General features: G+C 46.8%; 1 protein-coding gene across 1 annotated transcript in view; it reads left to right on the top strand.

The window, feature by feature from the left end:
- The first annotated feature begins 2327 nt into the window (after window positions 1–2327).
- kcnk17 (potassium channel, subfamily K, member 17) overlaps window positions 2328–10358 on the top strand; it is a 33494-nt gene continuing 25463 nt past the window's right edge. The window contains exon 1 of the mRNA XM_055636339.1: window positions 2328–3441. Coding sequence (XP_055492314.1) covers window positions 3193–3441 — 249 coding nt within the window. The 5' untranslated portion in view covers window positions 2328–3192. The remainder of the gene's footprint in view (window positions 3442–10358) is intronic.

Genomic DNA, 10358 nt, shown 5'->3' with positions numbered 1-10358 from the left:
GGAGAAATTAATTTTGTCAGAAGGCGGTGAATCTCGGCCCAAAATGTCACCCATTCCTTCTCTCCAGAGATGCTGTCTATTCCACTAAGTTGCTTCAGCATTTTGAGTTTATCTTCGTTGTAAACCAGCACCTGCATTTCCTATTTTCCTTCCGACACAAGAGGTCTTTTAAGGTTTTTTTGTGCGCGTTTATTGAGGTGCTAAGAGTTCACTGGGTTACAGTGGCCTTTCAAACATAGTGCAGTGATGTCCCGTGATGTTTGCCGAGCTCTTTGCCTTATTGAACGGAAGATAAATAAATGGTGCCTGTGACAGCCTGTTGTTTGGAAACTAATGGGGATAGATTAGACTTGGTGTCAAAGGATAGTAAACCTCTTCACAGATGAAAAGAAGGCACAAGGTGCTGGAGTAACTCAGTGGGTCGGGCAGTATAATCTGGAGAACATGGATAAGTGACGTCTCGTAGAATAGCACAGAACAGGCCCTTCTGCCCACAAAGCCCAGCCAAGACCATTACTTTATCCACCTGCGCATAACCCATTCCCTACAGATCCAAGGCCTATCTAAAAGCCTCCAAAACGCCACTATCCTATCTGCTGCCACCACCACCCCCGTCAATGCGTTCCAGGCTCCCACCACCCTCTGTGAAAAAAAAAAATCTCCGAGCATCTTCTTTATTCTTTGCCTCTCAACTTAAAGCAAAACCCTTTTTGTATTTTGATATTTCCACCCTGGGATAAAGGTTCTGAATGTCTACCCTATCTGTGCCCCTCTGACAAATATTGTACCACCAGGCTCTATCAGAGAGTAATACGAACAGTTTTGGTCTCCTAATCTGAGGAAGGAAATTCTTGCCATAGAGGGTGTACAGAGAAGGTTCACCAGACTGATTCCTGGGATGTCAGGATTTTCATATAAAGAAAGACTGGATAGACTCGGTTTGTACTCGCTAAAATTTAGAAGATTGAGGGGGGCTCTTATAGAAACTTACAAAATTCTTAAGGGGTTGGACAGGCTAGATGCAGGAAGATTGTTCCCGATGTTGGGGAAGTCCAGAACAAGGGGTCACAGTTTAAGAATAAGGGGGAAATCTTTTAGGACCGAGATGAGGAAAACATTTTTCACACAGAGAGTGGTGAATCTCTGGAATTCTCTGCCACAGAAGGTAGTTGAGGCCAGTTCATTGGCTATATTTAAGAGGGAGTTAGATGTGGCCCTTGTAGCTAAACGGATCAGGGGGTATGGAGAGAAGGCAGGTACAGGATTCTGAGTTGGATGATCAGCCATGATCATATTGAACGGCGGTGCAGGCTCGAAGGGCCGAATGGCCTACTCCTGCACCTATTTTCTATGTTTCTATGATCTTCCTTCACACTCTCTCCAGTCTAAAGAAGGGTCCAGATCCGAAACAACGCCTGCCCATTCCCTCCACAGAAGCAGCCTGACCCGCTGAGTTGCTCCAGCACTTTGTGTTTAGCTCAGGATGACAGCATCTACAGTTCCTTATATCCCCACACTCTTTCTTTTCAGTGTGACGGGTGTGTGGAACAAGCTGCCAGAGGAGGTGGTTGAGGCAGGTCCAGTAATAGCATTTAAAAGATGCTTGGATAGGAGAGGTTTATAGGCTATCAGTGGATCTTTGAGGAAGACTAGCAAGATGGGGCATCTTGGTCAGCATGATCAAGTTGGGCCGAAGGGTCTGTACTGTGCACTATGACGCTATAACTATGACTCTGTCGCACAGCTCTACATACGTAATAGGTAACAATTTTAATGCTTTTAGCATTAAAACCTGTAGGAAGAACATCTGGCTGCTAATTTGAGTCCCAAAATAAAGTTACATTAAATACTACACATTTATTAGTATCCTTGCAAAACCTGTCCCCAAATGCAAGGTTTGTTCTACAAAATCTGGAATCCTGGGGTGTGTAGGGGGTGGTGGGGGGGGGGGAGGGGGAGGGGGAGGGATAAGTGGATGCAGATCCAGGTGGTGTATAGGGAAGACAGGAGGAAAAATGAGGGGTGGGGGCTGAAGAGACAGTGGGTGGTTGCATGTTAGTAGCCTAAAGTTGGTAAATTCAATGCTCATATCAAAGAATAGACACACAAATAGTGCTGGAGTAACTCAGCGGGTCAGGCAGCATCCCTGGAGAAGATGGATAGGTGACATTTCGGGACGGGACCCTTCTTCAGACAGATCTGACTTCAAGTAACCCTTGCATCCCCGCTCTCTCTGTCCCTCCCCCACCCTAGTCGTGTACTATTTTCACTGTCCTACTGGTGAGTTTCATTGTGTGTATAACTCGTTCCCATCCAGCCCACCACAGCCAACGGTGGACCGCTCCCTTGATCAACGTTACTTTCATGCATATCTTCCATTTGTTTGTTCTACATCTCTCTACATCACTGTCTGTATCTCTCGTTGCCCTCTCCCCGGACTCTCAGTCTGAAGAAGGGTCTCTTCGCAAAGCGACACCCAGTGCAGATTAGCTCATTGTCATGTGTACTGAGGTACAGCGAAAAGCTTTTTTTGCGTGCTATCCAGTCAGCAGAAAGACAAATACATGATTACAATCGAGCCATTTACAGTGTACAGATACATGATAATGGATTAACGTTTTAGTGCAAGGTAAAGCCAGCAAAGTCTGATCAAGGATAGTCCGCGGGTCACCAACGAGGTCGATAGTAGTTATCATAGTCAACGTAAGAAATGTTGCTGTAGTGGAGGTTTAAGAGTGTGGAGCAATTGTAATATGTGCTTGTAGATCTGCTTCTGTGGCTAGCACGCAGATAGCCGCCTGTATTAGGCATCATCTTGGAACCATTCCTTTTCCCCAGAGATGCTGCCTGTCCCACTGAGTTCCTCCAGTGTTTTGTGTCTGTCTTTGATGTCCACACCGCTGGGCTGCGAGCTACCCAAGCGTAACACGAGGCACTGTTCTGTTCACCATCTGCTCAGCACCAACCTGTTTCCCCTGCATCACGCCCTGCTGGATAGCAACAGCCTGAGTGAGGTAAGTGGTGTGTAATGGCCTGTGAGGAACAGAAAACTGACGGTGGATATCGGCTGAACAGGTTCGGCAGGCAGAGAGAATAAGCAAACGGTTTTCATCCAGAAGGGACTAGCTGGTATAATTCGTCCATTGGACCCATCTCACGCCACCCGTCCAGTGAGATGGTGAACGCTGGTTCATGCTGAAGCAGGGTGTTGAAGTCACGGCCGCAGCCATGTCCCACTTCACTCTCTACTGCGTCAGGGTCAGCTGGAGCGTGGTGCTGCTGCTCGGATATTTCCTTTACTTGTTCCTTGGAGCTGCCGTTTTCCAGGCACTGGAGAGACAGGCGGAGGCAAACACTCGGAGCAGCTTCCAGCTGGAAAAGCTGACGTTCCTCACAAACTATAGCTGTCTGGATGGACCTGCCCTGGAGAGGTTTGTGCAGGTAAGCAGAGAGAGAGAGCGAGAGAGAGAGAGAGACTGAGGGGAAGGCAAGGTGCTGGAATCGTGAAAAAAAAACATCCAGGGAACTGATGCACTGCACCGCAGATGTTTCATCAAAGGCTTGTCCCACCCTGGTCATTCGGTTCAGTTCAGTGTAGTTTATTGTCAGGTGTACCGAGGTACAGTGAAAAGCTTTTGTTACATGCAAACCAGTCAGTGGAAAGACAATACATGATTACAATCCATCAATTTACAATGTATAGAAACATGATAATGGAATAACGTTTCATGTAAGGTTAAGCCAGCAAAGTCCGGTCAAGGACAGTCCGAGGGTCAATCTTCTCCCTGCTCCTGTTGGGCAGAAGGTACAGAAGCTTAAAAGCACGCACCACCAGACTCAGGAACAGCTTCTTCCCCTCTGTTATCAGGTTTCTGAACGGTCCTTCCATAAGCTAGGGTACTGTCCGATTCACCTCTACCCCATTGCGGACATTGGACTTTGTCTCTGGAACTGGTGCGCTATAATGCTGAGAACTATATTCTGCACTCTGTATCTTCCCCTTTGCTCTACCTGTTGTAACTTTTTAAAATGAATTTGAATGGGTGCATGGATAGAGGGTCACAGAGTGCTGGAGTAACTCAGCACGTCAGTCAACATCCGATTGGATTACTCGGAATTCCTGGACTTTATCTTGCGCTAAACATCATTCAAGTTATTTCCTTTTTTATGTATCTATGCACTGTGGGCGGCTTGATTGTAATCATGTATTGTCTTTCCACTGACTGGTTAGCACGCAACAAAAATCTTTTCACTGTACCTTGATACACATGACAATAAACTACACTGAACTTTGGAGAACATGGAAAGGCAACGTTTATGTTTGTTGTCCATTCTTCAGACCCTACTGGGACCGGCTGTTGGTCAGCATTGTCAAGTCGGGCCGAAGAACCTGTTTCTGTGCTATATGACCCTTACGTATTTCCTAAGACAGACGCAAAATGCTGGAGTAACTCAGCGGGACAGGCAGCATCTCTGGAGAGAAGGAACGGGTGACGTTTCGGGTCGAGACTCTTCTTCAGACTGAGAGTCAGCGGAGAGGGGGATACGAGAGATATGAAAAGGTACAAAGAACAAATGAATGAAAGGGATGCAAAAGGACAAATCAAAGCCAGCAACGATAGTCAAGGAATGTTGGAGCCCACAATGGTCCATTGTTCGCTGTGGAGAAGGTGATAATGGGTGGATACAAACAGCAGGATGACAGTGAAACCAGTAGGATGACGAGGGTGGGAAGAGGGACAGAAAGACAGGAGATGCAAGGTTTACTTGAAGTTAGAGAAATGAAAATTAATACCGAAGATAGATGCAAAGAGCTGGAGCAACTCCAGCATCTCTGGAGAGAAGGAATGGGTGACGTTTTGAATCGAGACCTTTCTTCAGACTCAGAATTAATACCGCAGGAAAGAACGGAAGATGGTGCTTTAAATCGAAGGTAGACAAAAAATTCTGGAGTAACTCAGAGTGTGTACCTCAGAATTAATAACGCTGGGGTGTAAGCTGCCCAAGCAAAATATGGGATGCTGTTCCTCCAGTTTGTATTTGGGCTCACACTGACAATGGAGGTGGCCCAGGACAGATAGGTCAGTGTGGGAATGGGAATGGGAATGGGAGTTAAAGTGTATTGCAACCGGAAGATCCAACTTGATGCACTCACAGAAGACCAAGCCTAAAGTGTATTTTTAAGTAAACAGCAGATATCAGACATTGACTTAGGTGAGCTCAATTGTACACAGACTCTGATCCTTTGTAAACATGAAAGGCTGTGAGGTGGTGATAGATCTGGTGGTGTCAGCAAAATTCTCTTTGTATTCCTGTCATAAGGCTCGCTTGTGAATGATTCATAATCTCCTTGGTCACGGAGGCGTGAAATGTTCCCCAGTCCAATTACTGGTAGATAGACACTAAAAGCTGGAGTAACTCAGCGGGTCAAGCAGCATCTCTGGAGAAAAGGAATAGGTGACGTCTCAATCCGAAACACAACCTGTTCCTTTTGTTTTTTAGTTCAGTTCAGTTTATTGTCACATGTACCGAGGTACTGTGAAAAGCTTTTGTTACGTGCGAACCAGTTAATGGAAAGACAACACATGATTACAATCGATCCGTTTACAGTGTATAGATACATGATAAGGGAATAACGTTTAGTGCAAGGTAAAGCCAGCAAAGTCCGATCAAAGACAGTCCGAGGGTCACCAAAGAGGTAGATAGTAGTTCAGCACTGTTCTCTGGTTGTGGTAGGATGATTCAGTTGCCTGATAACAGCTGGGAAGAAACTGTCCCTGAATCTGAAGGTGTGCGTTTTCACACCACTGTACCTTTTACTCGATGGGAGAGGGGAGAAGAGGGAGTGGCCATGGTCTGGCTCGTCCTTGATGATGCTGCTGGCCTTGCCGAGGCAGCGTGAGGTATTAATGGAGTCAATGGAAGGAGGTTGGTTTGTGTGATGGTCTGGGCTGCGTCCACAATTCGCTGCAATTTCTTGTGGCCTTGGATGGAGCTGTTCCCAAACCGTGCTGTGATGCGTCCCGATAAAATGCTCTCTGTGGCGCATCTGTAGAAGCTCCAGAGATGCGGTCTGACCCACTGTGTCACTCCAGCTTTGTGTGTTAATCTTCGGTCTAAACCAGTTCCTTCCTGCACCAATTACTGGTGGACGTCCTTAAGTTACCATATACTGTCCCATTGAGGAGGAGAGATTTGGGGAGGGAGTGGAAATGCAACTCATTTATTCATTTAAAACAAACATTCGGTTTTAGTTTAGTTTCGAAGGTCAACCATGTCTCTTAGACTTTAGACTTCGAGTCATATAGAGTCATATAGAGTGATACAATGTGGAACCAGGCCCTTCGGCCCAACTCGCCAACACCGGCCACCAATGTCCCAGCGACACTGGTCCCACCTGCCTGTGTTTGGTCCATATCCCTCCAAACCTGTCCAATCCATGTACCTGCATAACTGTTTCTTAAACAATGGGATAGTCCCTGCCTCAACTACCTCCTCTGGCAGCTTGTTCCATACAACCACCACCCTTTGTGTGAAAAAGTGACCTCAGATTCCCATTAAATCTTTTCCCCTTCACCTTGAACCTATGCCCTCTGGTCCTCGATTCCCCTACTCTGTGCAGCTACCCGATCTATTCCTCTCATGATTTTGTATACCTCTGTAAGAACTCCCCTCATCCTCCTGTGCTTCAAGGAACAGAGACCCAGCCTACTCAACCTCTCCCTGTAGCTCAGACCCTCTAGTCCTGGCAACATCCTCGTAAATCTTTTCTGAACCCTTTCAAGCTTAACAATATCTTTCCTATAACATGGTGCCCAGAACTGAACACAATATTCTAAATGCGGTCTCACCAACGTCTTATACAACTGCAACATGACCTCCCAACTTCTATACTCAATACACTGACTGATGAAGGCCAAAGTACCAAAAGCCTTTTTAACCACCTTATCTACCTGCGACTCGACCATCAAGGAACCATGCACCTGTACTCCTAGATCCCTCTGCTCTACAACACCACCCAGAGGCCGACAATTTACTGTGTAGGTCCTGCCCTTGTTAGACGTCCCAAAATTCAACACCTCACACTTCTCTGTATTAAATTTCATCAACCATTCCTCCACCTCCTTGGCCAATCGATCCAGATCCTGCTGCAATATTTCACGACCATCTTCACTATCTATTAAACCACTATTTTTGTATCATCAGCAAACTTGCCAATGTTGCCCTGGATACAGCGCAGAAACAGGCCCTTCGGCCCACCAAGTCCGTGCCGACCAGTGATCACACGAGTTCTATTCTACACATTAGGGACAATTTACAATTTATCAAAGCCAATTAACCTACAAACCTGAAGATAACCACAAAATGATGGAGTAACTCAGCGGGATAGACAGCATGTCTGGAGAGAAGGAATGGGTGACTTTCCGGGGCGTGACCCAACCCGACCTGAAACGTCACCCATTCCTTCTATCCAGGGATGCTGCCTGTCCCGTTGAATTACTCCAGCGTTTTGTGTCTATCTTCGGTGTAAACCAGCATCTGCAGTTCCTTCCCACACAATCTACAAACCTGAACGTCTTTGAAACTGGAGCAGGTCAAGACCCTTCTTCAGATTGAGAGTCAGGGGAGAGGGAGACACAGAGACAAGGAAGGGTAAGGTGTAAAAACGAGACATCAAGAGAGATGACAGTCAAGGAAAATGGAGAATAGATCATTGTTAGCAGCGAGAAGATGACAACGAAACAAACAGGTAAAATGTAACCGGGGACCGTCAGACTGATGGGAGAACTGGGACAGGAGAAGGATGGAGAGAGAGGGAAAGCAAGGGTTATTTGAAATTAGAGAAGTCAATGTTCATACCGCTGGGGTGTAAACTACGCAAGAGAAATATGAGGTGCTGTTCCTCCAATTTGCGCTGGGCCTCACTCTGATAATGGAGGAGGCCCAGGACAGAAAGGTCAGATTGGGAATGGGAGGGGGAGTTAAAGTGTTGAGCAACCGGGAGATCAGACAGGTTTAGGCGGACTGAGCGGAGGTGTTCAGCGAAACGATCGTCAAGCCTGCGCTTGGTCTCGCTGATACATTAGAGTCCACACCTGGAACAGCGGATACAGTAGATGAGGTTGGAGGAGGTGCAAGTGAATCTCTGCCTCACCTGGAAAGACTGTCAGGGGTCCCTGGACAGAGTCGAGGGAGGAGGTATAGGGACTGGTGTTGCATCTCCTGCGGTTGCAGGGGAAGGTACCTGGAGAGGGGGTGGTTTGGGTGGGAAGAGACAAGTTGACCAGAGAGCTGCAGAGGGCACAGTCTCTGCTGAAGGGGGAAAGCGGTGGAGATGGGAAGATGTGGCTAGTGGTGGGATCCTGTTGGAGGTGACGGAAATGTCAGAGGATTATATGCTGCCTGAAACATGCTGCCAGTGGTGGTGGTTGAGGCAGATATGTGCATAAGTCATAGGAGCAGAATTAGGCCATTCAGCCCATCAAGTCTACTCAACAATGGTTGAGTAGACTTGATGGGCTGAATGGCCTAATTCTGCTCCTATGACTACCAATAGTGGCTGATCTATCTTTCCCTCTCAACCCCATTCTTCCCAAAACCCCTGACACCCATAATTCAGAATCTGTCCATCTCAGCCTTAAAAAAAGCCCAATGACTTGGCCTCCACAGCTTTCAGTGGCAATGAATTCAACCGATTCACCACCCTCTAGCTAAAGACATTTCTCCTTATCTTTCTAAAGGTGCGTGCTTTTGTTCTGAGGCACTGGGGCTCTGGCCTCTAGTCTTAGACTCTCCCACAAGTGAAAACATCCACTCCCCATCCACTTTATTCAGGTCTTTTGCTATTCAGTATGTTCAATGAGGTCCCCCTCATCCTTCTAAACTCCAGTGAGTTCAGATCCAGTGTTGTCAAACGCTCATCATATGTGAACCCACTCATTCCTGGTTAATTCTTGTAAACATCCTCTGGACCCTCACCAGATATGGTTCCCAAATAGCTCGCAATATTCCAAATACGACCTGACCAGCACCTTATAGAGCCTCAGCATTACATCCCTGTTTTTGTATACAAGTCCTCTTGAAATGAATACTAACATTGTGCTTGCCTTCTTTACTACCAAATCGACTTGCAAATGAGCTTTTTGGGAATCCTGCATCAGCACTCCCAAGTCCCTTTGCATGTCTGATTTCTGAATCCTCGCCCCATTTAGAAAATAGACGATGCCTTTATTCCAACCACCAAAATGCATGGATACACACTTTCTATCTGCCATTTCCTTGCCCAATCTCCCAACCGGTCCAAGTCCTTCTGCAGACTCCCTGCGTCCTCTACAGGGCATTGAAGAGACTTTTGCATTGGCACGTGGACTTGCAAGGAATAGAGGTAAATGGATCATGTGCAGGCAGATGAGTGTTAGACTTGGCATCATGTTCGGCACATACATTGCGAGCCAGAGGGCTTGGTCCTGTGCTGTTCTATCTTCTAGATATTCATGTAACATTTTAACATGGGAGTGGCACGGTGGGGCAGCGGTCGGGTTGGTGGCCTTGCTGAGGCAGAATGAAGTGTAGATGGAGTCAATGGTAGGGAGATTGGTTTGCATGATGGTCTGGGCTACGTCCACAACTTTAGTTTAGTTTAGAGATACAGCGCGGAAACAGGCCTTTCGGCCCACCAAGCCTGAACTGGCCAGCGATCCCCACAGATTAACGCTACCCTACACACACTAGGGACAAGTTACACTTCTACCAAGCCAATTAACCTACAAACCTGCACGTCTTTGGAGTGTGGGAGGAAATCGAAGATCTCAGAGAAAACCCACGCAGTCATGGGGAGAACATGCAAACTCCATAGAGACAGAGACTTGCAAGTGCAGTAAGGCAACTCTGCAATTTCTTGCCATCTTGGATGAAGCTATTCCCAAACCAACTTAAGTGTACACCTACACTCCTTAACTCCTCAAGGCACTCATTCCATCTCACCTGTCTATACCTGAGGAACGAAATTGAGGTTCTGGTCAAGAACAGGATGGAGGCAAGGTCCAGATATAGGCAGGGAGGATCAAATGCTCACAATCTCTGGGGAAGTATAGGCGATTGAGAAGCACACTTAGGAAGTGAATCAGGAGGGCCAGAGAAGGGGAGGAGATAGCTCTGGTAGATAAGGGTACAGAGAATACAAAGAGATGTTATACGTACGTCAAGGGAAAAGGGGGTAACTGGACAGAAATAGGGCCCGTCAGAAACCAAAATGGTCATCTATATGTGGAGCTACAGGAGATGGGTAAAGTCCTCAATGAATGGTTCTCTTCTGCTTCTACTCTGGAGAAAGAAATAAAGACTGTGGAATTTGGGAC

The sequence above is a fragment of the Leucoraja erinacea genome, chromosome 5, assembly GCF_028641065.1.
Source record: "Leucoraja erinacea ecotype New England chromosome 5, Leri_hhj_1, whole genome shotgun sequence".
Lineage (NCBI taxonomy): Eukaryota > Metazoa > Chordata > Chondrichthyes > Rajiformes > Rajidae > Leucoraja > Leucoraja erinaceus.
This window is presented reverse-complemented; position numbering and strand designations above follow the sequence as displayed.